The sequence below is a fragment of the Mus pahari genome, chromosome 6, assembly GCF_900095145.1.
Source record: "Mus pahari chromosome 6, PAHARI_EIJ_v1.1, whole genome shotgun sequence".
NCBI lineage: Eukaryota > Metazoa > Chordata > Mammalia > Rodentia > Muridae > Mus > Mus pahari.
The window spans coordinates 103,120,859-103,137,265 of NC_034595.1; the positions used below are offsets into that span (position 1 = coordinate 103,120,859).

The window sequence follows — 16,407 nt, forward strand, 5'->3', positions numbered from 1 at the left end:
CTTCTTCTTCTTCTTCTTCTTCTTCTTCTTCTTCTTCCTCTCTCTCTCTCTCTCTCTCTCTCTCTCTCTCTCTCTCTCTCTCTCTCTCTCTCCCCTCTTTCTCCCTGCATTTCTATAATAAAGCTCTTAAACCATAAAGAAAAAATTGCGGGTGGGTGGTCACTGATGTGACCGTGTCATTAGTTGTGAAACTTTAGAATGGAGTGGAAGTATCAGAAGAAAACATAGAGCCTAGAGAAGCAGCAGAGCAAAGCTGGAGGAGTGAGGAGGGCTGAGGGTAAGCTCTGAGGAGGCAGGAGATTGTGCAATCCATTCACCAGTTGTTCCATGTAGTGAGGAGGGCTGAGGGTAAGCGCTGAAGAGGCAGGAGATTGTGCAATCCATTCACCAGTTGTTTCATGTAGTGAGGAGGGCTGAGGGTAAGCGCTGAGGAGGCAGGAGATTGTGCGATCCATTCATCAGTTGTTCCATGGGCAGTACAATTTGAGAGTAATAACATCCATTTTGAACAGCAATGGATTAATCTAGATAGACATTATGCTTTCCTCACTAACATATAACTTTCCCCAAAGTTCAACAGCCATTTGGCTTTAGCAAAAAGAGTCCATCTGAAGCTGGAAGGTCCCTTGTCTGTCTTCTGTGGTTCAGCATTTGTCCCGGGAGCCCTCAGTCAGATGAGATTTTTGGAGGAAGGCAGCTTTGTCTGTAGGTCTCTGTAGATGGCGCTGTTTCAGATGCATCTGCGGCAGTAGGTCCCATGTGGAGACAGACCTGTAGAGTAATTATAACAAAGGAGCAGAACACCAACAGAGGATATCTGCATAGTGTGGATAGCAAAAGTTATGCCTGCAACGGTTTGCTTAGGAGCACATCACAGTCCACTGTGGATGGCTAAAGAAGAAAATATCATGTTGTGTGACTGGAGTAAGCAGTTAACAGTTCTTCTGTAAAAGAAAACCGGTTATTAATTAAGGATTGGACGACGTTTGCACCTTAAAAGAAATTTTCCACAAGTTGAGAGAATTTTTAGACATGTATCATGAATACTAGAGAGAAAAAGGAGCATTTAGAAAAGAAGCAAGGTTAAAGGACGATTCAGGTATTCCGGTAGGGGGCGCAGCTTCAATGCAGTTTTCGCAGGCTTATCTGGATGGGGGAGGAGTATCCTCCGTTTTTGTTTTTGTTTTTTCCTAGGAACTGGAGAGTAAAGGATTAAGTGGGGTCGGCCAGCGGTGAATAGTCATGCCCACGCAGTGCCTGCCTTGGCTCTTTTGCCCCTGTTCACTCGTTGCCGCTTTTTTGCCCGCCCCCTGCCCCGCCTTGTTGGCCAGACCTTAGCCTGCCCGGTCTTTGTTTCTGTGTCTGCAGGTCCCCCGACTCTACAGCGCAGGGCGGGCCCGAATCTCAGTGTGGGCTGCACTTTTCCACGAGGTTGTGCGAGGGGGAGCAGCAGAATTCAGGGAAGAGGCGAAAGATTAGAACAGGTACTACCCAACTGATCCGACAAAGCCTAGAGCAAGAAAAGTGAAGGGTTGAGTGAGAGACTTCGCTGAAGTGTTCCCAGCCGCGACAGAGCGTTAGCCCCGCCCATGCAGCTGTCAATCACTGCCCAGCTGGGCGTACACAACTCAAAGCCCGAACGCAAGATGGAAGGGGCTACGGGGTTGGGGAAAGCCAGCCACGGTAGTAAATTGCACCCTGAGAGAGAGAGGAGGGGAGGAGGGCGCCCGGAACACTTTGGAAAGGAGAAAGTAACAAAGTCAAGTTTTTAAACTTGGTCACTCAGTTTTACTAATATATAATTCTATGCATTCTATACTTGCTTATCCAGGAACCCTCTCAAATGCTGTGCAAAACTTATTTCATAACTTCAATAGCCTTTCCCTTTCTCAGGGTCCCAATGTTGGCTCTATTTCATGTTCTTTTTTATTGGATATTTTCTTTATTTACATTTCAAATGTTATTTTATTTCATAGTCTAACAATTTCTTCAAACTTTCTTTGCAAGTCAAACATTAATCCGAAACTACCATTGTGCCGTTATTGCATTGTTTCCAAGATGAGAGGGCATAGCATGCACCTGGACCATTAGGACTGTGCTGTGCCCTGCTGTGCCCTGCTGTGCTCTACTGTGCCCCTTTGCCTCAATTTTTGATTGTTTAAGAGTAATTGCATCAAGGAACATCTAGTTTCACAGAATTCACCAGAGCAGGAGGAAGAAATAGGAAAGTCAGATATAACAGAATAATTATGCACACCAAGGTCAAATGAAAAGCAGTCATGCACAATGAAATCTATATAGCTGTTGTCCAGGGCTAAGGTTAGGAGAATGGGAACAACTGTTTTTTACAAAGAGCTGTTGCTTAGGGAGAGAACAATGCCTACCTGGAGGGAGTGGGGCAAGTCCAAAGAGCAGAGCATCAGGTGCCAGAGCTCTTCCTATCTTGCCTTTGGCTGCAGCTTCTGCAGGGAGCAGCAGAGACAGAAGAACATGCTCGCACTGTACAGAGCCTTGTCTCTCAGAGTCCTCAGAAAGGAAGTCACTGAGGCCTACCTCAGAGAGAAGGTCAAACAGTAAGTTAGGAACTGGGAGGAGCTGGGGGTCCCTGAGTGGCAGAAGTGTGTTGAAACCCGCTTTCGGTACCTAAGTGATCAGAGCTGTGGTGGTCTGACCTTGGGTCCTGGGATGCTTTGGTTCCTTTCCTCTGACTTGAAGGTAAGAGATGGACTGGAGCCAGTGTGGCTCTGGAGCCTTGGACTCTGTGTAGGCATAGTATCTGGGGCTTTGGGGTATCTGGTGCTTGTAGGCATAGTGGCTGGCCCCAGGTCCTATGGAAACAATGCGCCTATTTCTTGGTCCAAGAGAGGGGTGGCAGTGGGGTATTGCCCATCCTTGTGTGTTTACCAGGCGCCAGAGATTTTTGACTAACCCAAGGGAACTCTGTCTTACTAGGATACAAGGCATGGGGCTGAGCTGGGAAGGCTTGCTTGGTTCTGATCTGTAGTGTGGCGCACTCAGATCCCACACAATTGTGGTGCTTTGCCTGGATAGACTACAGAGTCAGGTCTGGGCCATCATAGGCCTGTCTACGGAGGTCTCTGCAAACGAAAACCTTTCTCTTCAGGATAAAGTGCCACTGGGCAACCAAGACTCAGCTTCTGTATCTGAGGGAGGGCCCCTGGCAGGCTGTGAGGGTGGGGGAAGGCTCTGAGGGCTTTGCAGACTGTAAATGGGACAGATCTGAGAGCTTTGGTTTCCCCTCTGGGGAGATGTTTGGTGTAGTCGAGGAAAACATCTTTAGAACCCTCTGACCCTAGCTTCCCGGCATGCATCAGCCGTCGGCTGTCAAACCTGGGAGCAGCTAGCCACTTTCTAGACCAGGCAGGGCAAGGGAGGCCAGGGCAGGGTAGGACTGCATGCCCTCTCCCAGGGTTCTTGGAATTGTGGGAATAGGGTCTTCTGCCCTCCTTCAGGGAGGTTTGGTCGCATGGCACCCCATAGTAGTTCACCCTGGCTGCTTTTATCAGATAGCAGCCAGGAGAGGGAAGTCCTCTGGGGTCAGGTGTCTGACCCATGGGCAGCAGTCCTTTGAGAAGGGCTGTCTACCTCAGCTGACCTTCGCCTGCTGGGCTCTTGACATAATGGTCCTGTGTGCAATAGACCCATGGTCCAGGGCCAAGTCAAGATGCTCATCTGGAAAGACACTGAGCAGAGTGCAGGTGGATACACCCATTGGTCTTGGCACAGCCTTGCCTGTGTGGCCGGCTGCTGGGGTATTTGGGGAGTGTGTGGCCGGCTGCTGGGGTATTTGGGGAGTCTCCTTTTTAGTTGCTGGTTGCAGATTTACAGGGAGGGAAGCAGGGCTGCTACAGGTGGTTCTGGGAAGTCACATAGAGGTTAGGTCCCCTCCCCAGGGAGCAGCCAATGCCTTTGTTGGGGCCACTGTGGCTGTCTGACTTCTTTCCTAACAGCCGGTGGGTGGAGGGTGGAGGGTGGGGGGTGGGGGATCACGAGAGGCGCTGGCCATCATGGGGACCCTGGTTAGCTCTGGAACTTTCTTGTCTGAGGAGTGATAGGAGGAGCTAGTGTGAGCCCCAGACAGTTACTGTGATGTCTACAGGTGAGAAGGAGCTAGACATCTGTCGCCTTCCAGCTGTCCCTTCCTGCCTACTCTCCCGGCAGCATTTCAGGTCTAGATGGTATGGGCAACAGATCCAGGCTGCGGCCTACTGGTCAGTGCTGACACCTCTGCTTCCCTTTCCTCCCAGGGATTCCAGAAAGGACTCATAGAGTTGCTTCTGTGGTAATCGTCTCTAAAACAAAGTTTCTATGACAACTGGTTTTGGCTGTTACAGTCTCCTCCTGTTTAGATTAAGCAGTTCAGGCTGCCAGGCAGGGTGGTCTCCACAAGCCTTATCTGCTCAGTGGTTTGCTGAGACGGTGCAGGGCAGGGAAGATGAATGAGTCTGGCTTCGATTGCTCCTCCTCCTCCTCCTCCTCCTCCTCCTCCTCTTCCTCCTCTTCCTTCTCCCTCTTCTTCAAGTTTGTTTGGTGGTTGTAGTAGGGGAGTGTAGCTATTCATCTACCCTTCAACCCTTGACTGAAGACAGGAGATGTGGTCCTTTCTACCAGAAGCACGGACTGTGCAGCTTTGGGAGGGATGCGCATGAGGCAGTGAGGGGGAGAGAACAGCCATGCCAGCCAGATCAGCCCTGTGGCTGGGTGACAGCTGTTAAAGGCAGATCCTAGTTTTGTTTTTGAGACAGGGTCTTACTAAGAAGCTCTGGCTGGCTTGGAGCTTGCTATGTGGGTTGCACTGGTCTTGAACCCATGGAGCGTTGCCTGCTTCTGCCTGCTGGAAATAAAAGTGCCCTCCACCTAGAGGGCTTTCTTGACTCCTGAATCCCCAGTCTGGGGACTTCTAGTTGCATGGCTTCCTAGCTAAACAGTTAATGGCCATCATAGCTCTGTCCAAGGGCAGATTCGTGTACTGGGGACACTTGGATATGGCTCTTGTACCTGCCGGCCTGGATGGTCTCTTGCAGCCAGGGAGGCCATCAAGAAGAGTATCCTGGTCCTGTGTTTACTCCCCTGGACATTAGGTGGTACCCAAAGCTGAGACAGGAGGTCTAGCCCCAGTGACCTGGCTCTAGAGCCTCTGGGAATGTGGCTGGTTCTCTAGACGAAGCCTCCTTCACCCCTGCTTTCTTTCTTCCCCATGACCACTGGAGCGAGACCCCATATTCCTGGTTAGGTTGCTAGAGGCTCCTGTTTTCCACCTGCCTCTGCTAGACTCTGTTCTTGGCATTTGTAGATGCCAGTCTTTGAGCCACACATGGAGCCTTTTGGTCATTTCCCTGGCACAGATGTTTCTCCGATCCCTGCTGTGTTATGGGGCATGCAGTGTGTCTCTAGCTGTGGCCATGTGTGTTGGTGGGGCACACACTGCCAACTTTTTCTCTGGGCTCCTGCCGATGCCTCTCTAGTTGGAGGTCTTGTTTAGGAGTGAGAAACAGGGAACTAACTTCTAGTTGGTGTGCTGTCCTTAGAGCTCATGTGCTTCAGCGCCACCCACACGCTCCTTCTTGTCTCTCTTTAGGTGCTGCAGGAACCTTGAGAGGACTCTGCTACCCAGACCCGACTGTGCTTGGTGGGGCCACCTGGGCTCAGTCCTTTGAGCTTTCACTGTGAAGTGGAGGGAGTCAGGCACACCCCTCCCCTGGTTGCCATGGTTTCCACACAACAACATTTTAATTTTAGCGCTGACATTTTCCAGGCAGATTCAAAGATGCTCGCCACAGTCTCAGTGGCCTGGGAGAGGAAGAGATAGAGGTCATCCCCCCTCCTAAGCTGATAGTGGGCTCAGCTGGGCCTGGGGCCGATACCATTCTGAGTGACTCCCTTGTGCCACATACTGTTGCCTCAGTGGGTGAAGGAAAGGTGCCTAGAGAGGGCGGGGTAGGACAGATGTAGGAATGTGCAGTACTGCTGTGAGAAGTGACTTAAGATGGCAGAAATGACAGAAGCATCACATCCCGGGGTCACAGGGGCCCTGCGAGAATCTTTCCTGCCTTAGTTTTTAATGGCTTCCGAGGATCACGTGACACTCTAGACTCTGTCCTGTAAGGACAGTTAGAGCTCATTAAAGGCTCCTGTGTTGAAAGCCCGCTTCCTGATGCAGGAGGTGGGGCTTTGGGAAGTGACTGGTTCCTAAGGGCTCTGCCCTACTCAGTGAATTAATTCATTGATAGATTCAGAACTGGAATAGAATACTGTGTACGGGGTGCCGGCTGGAACAGCATGTAAGACCCCGACCCTCGGTCAGTGGTACTTACTTTGAGATTGCCCCCCCCCCCCAGTGAGACACTGAGATGCAGATTGATGCAAAAGCTTCAGGCTTGTCGGGGTCGAACTTCAATTAGTCCTTTAAGGAGAGTTATTAAGAAAGTGACACCGAATGGCTATTACAAGCAGTTTTTATACTTTTTAGGGGCACAGGTTACATCAGCAAGATTACAGTTCAAACTTATTGGCTAAGCATATTGATCTCTAAATCTATTGGCTAGCAGGCATGACAGGTATTTGACCTCTACCTGGGACTTTTCAGAGGGTCAGGTAACTATCAGTCAGTATATTGTGAGAATTTGACTCAGTTTTTACTCCAGAAGATTCCTGTGGGTAGAGAGTAGAACTTGGCCTAGCCTTGACTCCAGGTGAGAGAGACGGGGAAGCACTTGCTGCTCTTTAGGGGACCCGAGTTCTACATGGTCGCTCACAACCACCATCAGCTCTAGGAGGTCTCACACCCACTACTACATGCATGTGGCATACAAATGCATAAGTAAAAATCCTTAAATTATCGTGTGTATACACACATGAGTATAAATAGCTTTATATCAGCTGTGTATGTGTGGAGTCATTTGTAGGTCAGACTTGCTGTAGGTCTGCCTCTCTCCCCTAGTGGCCAACTGTCACTCCCTCCTTTAGCCGGTGTGGGGCTCATCTCCTCTCCCCCACCCCCTTGACTGTAGAGGAGCTGATTGGCTTGACCTTGTGTGCAGTTTGGAAGGCAGCCATAGCTGCTGTGTGTCCATCTTGTCCCAGTCCTTCTCAATCTCTGACCCGCATAGTCTTTCTTTCTCCCCCCTCTTCCATAATGCCCTCTGAGCCTGTGGGAGAGGGATGGTGATACGGCTGTCCCAGTGTGACTGTACACTCAAGGCACTGATTTTCATACTTTGACTAGTTGGGACCTCCTGGGAAAACTCAAATTCTTAAAACGTTCAAGTGAAGCCGGGCGTGGTGGCGCACGCCTTTAATCCCAGCACTTGGGAGGCAGAGGCAGGAGGATTTCTGAGTTTGAGGACAGTCTGGTCTACAGAGTGGGTTCCAGGACAGCCAGGGCTACACAGAGAAACCCTTTCTTGAATAACCAAAAAAACAAAACAAACCCACTCATGTGAAGATCCTAAAAGCATAGTAGTGCTGCTCTCTTTAGGGTCCAGAATTCCCTTGTGCATGCTTTGTGCATGACACTGCTACTGTGTGCAGCTGCTCCGGTGGCTTCTCACCTGCTGTCAGGCAGGTTTGGGTGCTATATACCATTTTACTTAGTGAAGGAGTGGCTTTGGAGGTGGCATCGAGAGTGTTTGTCATTTGCTTCTGGCTCTTTCTTGAAGCTCCAAAAAGCTGACTAAGTATGCTGAGAAGAGCAAAGGAATGGTTAGCGTGTGCTGGGTGCAGCTGAGTACTGGTTAGCATGTGCTGGGTGCTGCTGAGTACTGGTTAGCATGTGCTGGGTACCTGTTGTCCGTCACCTCCCTGGGCAGCAGTGCCCTGCATGCTTTCCAGTTCTTTGTCTCCCTGTAGTCACCTGAGGCATCATTGCTGTGACATCTGTTAATTTTACAGGTGTGGAGGTGTGGGACTGATTAATGCAGTTGATTAATTGATTGGCAGCTGGTCCTGTATTATCCCCAACTGCTCAGAGCTGGGACCAGGCCTGATCTCCTAGAATCATGACTTGTTTGGCCTGTCAGTTGCTGTAGGGAGGCTTGGCAGGCTGCTCTGTGACCTTCCTCAGCATGCACCCATCTCTTGTCACCTCCATAAGAAGGTACATGTTACTAGTGACATGGGCGTATGGGATGTTGCCAGTGCTCAAGGGCAGCTTGTGATGGCTAGTTGAGCCCTGAAGTTTTTGGTTTTTGTTTTTGTTTTTTGTTTTTTGTTTGTTTTTGTCTCTGAGTGGCTAGCTGCCCATAGGAAGTGTTACAGCTTTCTCTTCTGGAAGAATGAAGGAGCTAGTGTTTCTATTCTCCTTGACTCTGAGAGCGCCTAGCTTTCAACCTTGGGTCCTTGGTACCTCCTTGGGCCCCTAGAGGATCTCCTACTCCATGGGCAAACAAGAGCCAGTGTATCTGTGCTCATTTAATCTTGAGATCTTGAAGCTGTGACTTATGCCTAAGTTTTAGAATTGTTGTAACTACCCAGTCCTCTGGGCCTCCTGGACAAATTCTGGTTCAGGGTTCACTCCGTGTGCTCAGTCTGCCTCCTGTGCTTACCCAGCTGGGCTGTAATTGGAGACCTGGCCTGTGGTGAGCCAGGCACATGCTCTCTGAGGGCTTTGAGCAGCTGCTCCAGCTCCTTGCCTAGTGGCTTTGGGAAAAATCATTGCTGTGAGTCCTTCAAGCCAGGGAATGCTTTTCCCTACAGCACCTGTGGCCCCAGGAAGGGAAAGTACCCTCTGCCTGCCTCTGTCCCCATAAAGAGGACTGTGAAGTCCTTAGTGCCTGTCATTTCAGCCTTGATGGACACACTACTGAGTGAGAGCCAAGACGTGTTGGAAATTCTTGTCCTTCCTGTGGGAGCCAGCCAGTCCCTGTGTACTTGCTTCTCTCCCTAGGAGATCACTGTCACAGTGGTATCCTCTTGAAGAGGCTCATGTCACTTCTCTTACCTGCTGTAGGATCATGCGTCCAGATGATGCCAATGTGGCTGGCAATGTTCATGGAGGGACCATTCTGAAGATGATTGAGGAGGCCGGGGCCATCATCAGCACGCGGCACTGTAACAGCCAGAATGGGGTAAGTGCTGGGTGTGCACGATTCATGTGCACTTGGGTTATGCATAGACTGTGGATTCTGTGGCCACAAGGCCACAGCAGTGTGGGGTCAGGAAACTAGTTCACACGGAGCCCAGATCTGCAGTGTTCCTGCCTTGCCCACCCACTGTGTCTTCTGGAGGTCTGACTTGGGGGTCCCATGGAATAAGGTTTGGTTTTAGCCTCAGTGTGGAGTTGGGAAATCAGCAGAGACAAGCTGCTGGACAGCTGAAGGGCTCTCACCACCTCCGACGCCTCAGGGCCCTGTCTTGAGCCCTGCTAGCTCCTTGGTTGTGGTCAGGAAGTCTCTATGCCTGTGTGAATCTGCTATCATGATGTTTAAGAGCTGAGTCCCATTTCCGTCCCTGACTAGGTGGCTGTGAGCTCATGCTTTGATACCTCAGCTGTGTTCTGAGTATGAAGCTCCACAGCTGGCCCTGCGTATTGCCGGGGCTAGTGTTTCACCTCCCCGGGAGCTGTGCAGTGTGAGGTGGCCCTGCAGCTAGGACAGGCGGGACAGACTGTTTGTGTTTAGAACTTTTGGGTCTCTGTAGGCATTATCTCAGGACAGTGCAGAAGGACCTGATACATTTTTTTCTGAAGGTCAGCCAGGAGGAGAGAGTCTGTCTTGATTGCTGCATGTTGTGGCAGGGACAGAGGTGGCCACAGGGAGTCTGTGATGCAGCTCTACAGGCTGTGGGTCTTAGCTAGTGTCTGCTGGGCAGAGCGGAAGAAGACCCACCTTACTTAGAGAAAGCGGGTAGACTCATGGGACCCCACTCAGAACAGAGACTCCAGAGGAAGTACCATTTACCCTGACTTGGCCAGGCCAGCAAGCTGGAGCGAGGGGCATCCTGTGATGTACAGCTTGTGGTAACAAGGCACAGAATGCCTTGTAACAATGCTTCTTGTTAAAGTTTATTCATTGTACTTCATATATATTGTACTTTCTTCAAATAAAGGTTTGTGCAAACTTGCATTGAACAAATCTATTGGTGCTATTTAAGCAAAAATGTGCTGGCTTGTGTATGTGTCTATGTCATGATGTTCACATTTTTTACTAACCACGACGGATGATACTCCGAGTTCCCATCAGTGACCTTGATGTGACTTGTCATTGTTTGAGGCAGTCATGAACTGTTGTCGTGCAGGGCAGTGGTGTGGTCCCTTTTGTTTCTATCTCCTTGGGTCTCTGCATTACTTGAGAGACAACATAGCTAAACTTAATTCTGTAGTCACCTCTCCATGCTACATGAATCTCACTTTATTAATTTTGGTTTTTGCTCTTTGAGATAGGGTTATGTAGAACAGCTTTGGCTGGCCTTGAACTTAATGTAGCTGGTGATGAATTTGAACTTTCAATATCTTTTTCACTTTACTTATGTATTTATGTAATTATTTATTTGGAGGGTGTTTTGTTTTGTGTATGCTCAGCCAGGGAATGGCACTATTAGAAGGTGTGGCCTTGTTGGAATAGGTGTGTTACTGTGGGCATGGGCTTTAAGACCCTCATCCTAGCTGCCTGGAAGTCAGTATTCTGCTAGCAGCCTCCAGATGAAGATGTAGAACTCTCAGCTCCTCCTGCACCATGCCTGCCTGGATGCTGCCATGTTCCCACTTTGATGATAATGAACTGAACCTCTGAACCTGTAACCCAGCCCCAATTAAATGTTGTCCTTATAAGAGTTGTCTTGGTCATGGTGTCTGCTCACAGCACCGAAACCCTACGACAGAGGGTGTATGTGTGCTGTAGCATGTGGGTGACTTCCTAGAGTGGGCTCTGTCCTTTCTCTCTCTCTCCTCTCTCCTGTGTAGTTTCCAGAGAATGAATGTGGGTCATCGTGGGCCATCAGGTTTGTCAGCAAGCATCCCTACTGGCCGTGGCATCTTGCTGGCCTAAATTTGAACTTCTGATCTTCCTGTCTCTCCCTCCTAAGTGTCGGACTAAGAGAAGATCAAAGCAGCCTGTATATGTGGTGCTGAGCACTAACTCCAGAGCCTGGTGCGGACTAGGCAAACACGCGGCCAGTTCAGCTACGTTCTCTGTCCCAGTGACTTTTGTTTGAAGTCAAACATTAGAAATGATAGAGCTTTGTGAGGAAGCAAGATGAAAAGCTGAGCTAGACTGAAGACCAAGCCAAGCTGTGACTTGGGAGGAAGAATTCTTGGCAGGCATTGCTCTGTGTTACTGCAGTGAATGAACATGGGAAAGACAGGAGGAAGACAGCTCCGTGGCTCATGTCCAGGAAACTGTCTGATCTGAAGAGATCAAACCAGCCACAGCATTCCCTTCAGCCCACGTGTTGTCCAGAGCCAGGCCTGATCCCTGACTCAAGGCTGAGGGAGCAGAGTTCGCTGAGGCAGCTGCAGAAGGGCAGGTGGAAGCTGACTGAGCCCGCCACGAGGTGTAAGCAAGGACAGTGGCTGTGATGTAGACGTGCAGGTGAAGCGTCAGGTGCTACTGCTGAGACCGCCTCCAGTCATCCAGACCACTGGAAAACACAGATGTTTACATTATGATATATAACAGTAGCACAATTACAGTTATGAAGTAGCAAGGAGGGCTGGTGAGTGGCTTAGCAGGTAAGAGCGCTGATTGCTCTTCCGAAGGTCCTGAGTTCAAATCCCAGCAACCACATGGTGGTTCACAGCCACCCGTATTGAGATCTGATGCCCTCTTCTGGTGTGTCTGAAGTCAGCTACAGGGTACTTATGTATAATAATAAATAAATCCTTGGGTCCGAGCAAGCAGGGCCTGAGCAGGCAGAGACTGAGCGAGCAGAGTTGACCTGAGCAAGGGGGGCCAAATGGATAGAGCAGGATTGAGCAGAGTGAGCAGAGATCCTACAAATTCAATTCCCAACAACCACATGAAGGCTCACAGCCATCTGTACAGCTAAGTGGACTCACATAAAATAAATTAATGAATCTTTAAAAACAATGAAGTAGCAATGAAAATAATGTTATGGTTGGGGTCATCACAACATGGGGAATGAATTAAAAGGTTGTAGCCTTAGGAAGGCTGAGAACCGCTGGTCTAGAGACTTCTGGTGGCAGGTGGCCCCAGCAGACAACAGACTTTGGGCGCAGATGAATCAGCCTCTACTTGAAGATGTCATCTGGGACTTCTACAGCTGGAGAGGAGACACCAGTACTTGGGCAGCACAGGTGGCCTCTCCTGTTGAGGGCTGAGGCAGCTGTAACTAAGCCAGTACTCCCTGATCATCCCAGAATCCCAGGGCCCCTAAGATGACTGTAGATTCTGCCTGCACTCTGTGAAAGCGGCAAAGCCTGGCTGACCACACACCTGCTTCCTGAGTGGACGGCTGAAAATTTTAAACTCACTGCTGAGACCCTATTGCTCCCAGAAAAGATAATAGCACTGGCCTGTCACCTTAGCTACTAGTGAGGCCGAAGCAGGAGAGTCACAATTTCACAGTGAGTTCAAAGTCCGTTTAGACAACTCAGTGACCTGTGCTGAGTGCTTGCTTAGAATGTGAGAAGCCCTAGGTTTAGTGCTCAGTCCTGCAAAAAAACAAAACTGCTTCTCGTTGACGGTGTGGCTTGTCACCCAGGACACTGATGTGTCTGCTGACAAGACTGCCATGGATCAAGGGGTAGTTCCAGCTCACAAGTGTCATCTGAGAAGTGTGTTTCGAAGTCTGTAGCTGCCACGGTGATTTGTCTGATGGGTGTGGACACCATCCACTGGAGACGTGGAGAGGTCCAGCATTCCTAGTTGGCAGGAGTCTGGAAACAGTGGAGTCTGGCTTAACTTAGGTTGATGGTGGAGGAGAGACTGTGTGTGTGATCTGGACAGTAGCAGAACCTGAGGTGGAAGGTGGACTGAGGACGCCACTGCTCAGTGCCACTTCAGGGTCACACTTTAAGGCTGAGGAGATCCTGTGGATGCTCAAAGCCAGTGACTGGTGTCTGAGAGGGGCTGTCCTGGTGAGGATTCTGGGAGCAGGGCTACCCCACCATGGGGCTAGGATGTCACAGAAACGTGCTTGGCAGCGCATTGGCAGTGTGTGGACAGGCTGTGAGGGCTCCTTGATTAGAGAAGGGCAGTTGCTACTGCAGCTTCAGTATTGTACATGAAGAGAGTCTTCAGTATCGTCCACCCTGGCTAGCCAGCAAGCACCCACATGTGGAGGCAAGATCCATCAGTAAGGTTAGAAGGCGTAAGTAATGGTTAACAGATTTTCAAAGCAGTACCAGACTTTTGAAGCAGGTCTTGGTGTACAGGTGTTGGTGGAGGAAGGCTGTGTGGCATCATGCTGTCACACACTTGCCAGGCCACTGCGGTCGGTCGGTCGGTCGGTCGGTCGGTGTAAGCAGTCTCTATGAACGCCTCTGCTCGCTCCCTGTATCTGCTTTATTATGGGGTCCTGCCACCTGCTGTGTCTCCACTAGGCTGGGTAAATCCAGGACAGCCTATAAGCGGCAGAAGCTGCTCTGGCACTAGTAGATTGTCTGGGGAGTCATAGTTGGTGTCACCTCGTGGTAGAGTTCATGCCAGACCTCTGTTTGTCTTCTTATGTCATCTGAGTGCTGTGCCCTCAGGCCCCATGACCCAGTCATTATCCAGATGCCCCACTCCTGGTCCTTTCACATAGGTGGGTAGAGTTTTCACACGTGTATTGTTGGGCTCCCAGGTATTTAGACCACAGCTTGGCATTCAGGCTGACCAGTGGAGAGGTAGGAGCTTGGATGCAATGAGCCATGCAGGCATGATGTGGCGGGGTTGGAGAGGGTGGGGAGGGTTGCACAGGCCTTGGCCTGGTGAAGCTGGCTTCATTCTGTGGGGAGGGGCCGTCCTTAGAGCTTGGTGCATGGGGTGCCCTCTGGTGGCTGTAGGGAGATGCGATGGTTGTCTCAGAGGCCACCTTTTTCTGTAGAGAAGCTTCAAGAGAAAGGCAGTGGATATCTGAGGAAAACTTGGACATTAAGGAAGAGGAGGACTTGCGAGGACAGATGGGGGGGCAGTGATGCCATTAAGTTAGACCAGGCATGGCGGCACATGTCTCTACTACCAGTATGCAGGAACAAGGGGCAGGGGAATTGTGTGAGTTCTAGAGCAGCCAAGGCCCTAAAGTCTCAAAAAAAAAAAAAAAAAAAAAATGGTAGGAGAGTATCCACGGCCATCCAGGGAGCAGTACTGTAGCGCATGTGACCCACCGGACGCTTCAGAGCTGTGGGCACATTGTCACTGCAGGCCTGAGCCACCTATGGAGCAACTCTGCTCTGTGGAACTCATGCTTTGAGTCCCTGCTTCCTTGGGCTCCAAACCTGGGGCCTGTATTTGGATATTCCTTTCTCCTTCCTTGGACTCTGGCCATAGGCGATCAGCGGTGTCACCACCTGCCCTGGGTCTGTTGGGACAGCTTCTTGGCAGAGTGCCCCTCTGGCCAGTGCCCCCCCCCCCCGCTGTGTCAGTACCCAGTATATAGTAGCCAGAGCCCCTCTGGATGTGACTGCAGTATATCACATGGTAAGGCAGTGGGCGTTAGCCAGAGTTCCTGCCCACTCCCCTCTCCCCATTCACCCTGCTATGGACATTATTCCTGTGGTTCCTTCTCGAGCATGCTGAGTGTGTCCCTATCTCTGGGCTTTCCTTGTGTCTCTCCTCCCTGTCCAAGCTGCTCTTCCCTAGAAACAGCAGGGTTTTGTTTTTGTTTTTTTCTTTCTCGGTGGACCTGGTTACCCTGGAGCAGACAGGGAGCAGGGCCATGTTGGGCTGGGCTTGGCTTTCTTTAGGCTAGAAGTGAATTAAAAGGCTCCTGGGGTCCATCCTGGGGTCCGCACAAATGGAGCTCTGTGTTCTTCTCCTGCCTCAGGGCTTCAGTTAGCGTTCTCCATCACCGAGGAGAGACTGCCCTTGATGAGAGAGCGGGCACCCAGCCTTTGCACCCTCCTTTCCCAGCGGCCCTTGGTCTGCCTTTGACTCCAGCTCTCCTGACTTTGCATCTGGCCTTTGGTCGGCCTCAGGACTTCTGTCTTTCTTGCTGTCCCAGCTTCTCATCGGGGTTTCAGACCTGCATCCTCTCATCTGACTGTGGCTGTGTGCTGCATCCCCACCGGGACTTCTGAGCACCTGACTGTGTGCCCCCTCGTTTACTTATTTATAGTCCTGCTGACTATAAATACCAGGGCCACAGGACAGGCATTGTCCCACTGGAGGTAGCCCATCTAGGTGAGTTCCTGCCTCAGACATGAGTGTGAGTATGAGCAGGTGCCCATGTTTTTGTCCCTGTAGGGATCCAACTTAACCTTATGCCAAGTAGTGCTGCCTGGCCTTACTCACCTCTTGCCTTGATCACAGGTGCAAGGATAGGTCCGGCTTGCCTGGCTCCACCTAGCTTTTGCCTTTCCAGCTTTTGCCAGTAGGTGGCGCTATAGTCAGGAGAATGAACTGGTGAATTATGCCTCTTTAATCCCTTTTCACTTTGCATACATAGGCAGTATAGTGGATGGGAGGATCTTAAGCCCTGCAACTGGAAGTGGGGTAGTCCAGGGTGAGAAGACACAGCCCTCTCTAGAATCTTTCATTTCCTGCCCAGTCTTAGTTGCTTTGCTGAGGTCTGTCTCTGTGTTGTCTGTGTGTCAGAAGCTCTCGGCCTCCAGCCTGTTTGACTTACCTGGGAGAGCATTGAGCAAGGTTCTTTCTAAGGATGTAGGTTCTAGGAGGGAGCTATGCTTCTGTCTCCAGGGAGCGGGTGAGTTCTCAGTAGGTGGGAGGGTTGGGGAGGGCTGGTTTAGCAGGCGAGAACACTTGCTGTGTAAACTTGAGGCCCTTAGTCTGGGTCCCCAGCATCCACATAAAAAGCTGGGCCTGCCCACGTATGCCTGCAGTCCCAGCACTGATAGGGATGCAGACAGTTCACATGCTGGGGCTTGCAGGCCACCAGCTGAGTTAGAAACCAGTGAATGCCAGGTTTAGTGAGCCGACATGGCTTGAGGGGTAAAGTGGAGAGCCATGTGCTGCGGGACTCGGATACCGGAGCCCTGGCTGGGGGCAGCAAGGAAATGGAGAAAGGACAGACACATGGACAAGAAAGCCAGGATCGGTGGGAAAGTGTTCACTCTGATGGAAGGTACCTACTACTCCCCACCTCAGCATGCTTAGTAGGTACAGCACGGGGGGAGGGGTTAGCACGTCTGTAGGAGGGCTTGTGGGTGAACAGCGTCAGATATAAACACTGGGAGGAGGAAGATGCTACAGTGGGCTTGTCATCCTGCCGCTGATATCTTTCTCTCTCTCTCTCTCTCTCTCTCTCTCTCTCTCTCTCTCTCTCTCTCTC

The 16,407-nt window shown here is 50.6% G+C and overlaps 1 protein-coding gene across 3 annotated transcripts in view; it reads left to right on the top strand.

Annotated features, from left to right (window-relative positions):
* Positions 1–16,407, top strand: part of Acot7 (acyl-CoA thioesterase 7) — a 91,282-nt gene that overhangs the window by 18,149 nt on the left and 56,726 nt on the right. For all 3 annotated transcript variants that reach the window (XM_021199866.1, XM_029539633.1, XM_021199865.2), the window contains exon 2: positions 8,969–9,086. In XM_021199866.1, coding sequence (XP_021055525.1) covers positions 8,969–9,086 — 118 coding nt within the window. The remainder of the gene's footprint in view (positions 1–8,968; positions 9,087–16,407) is intronic.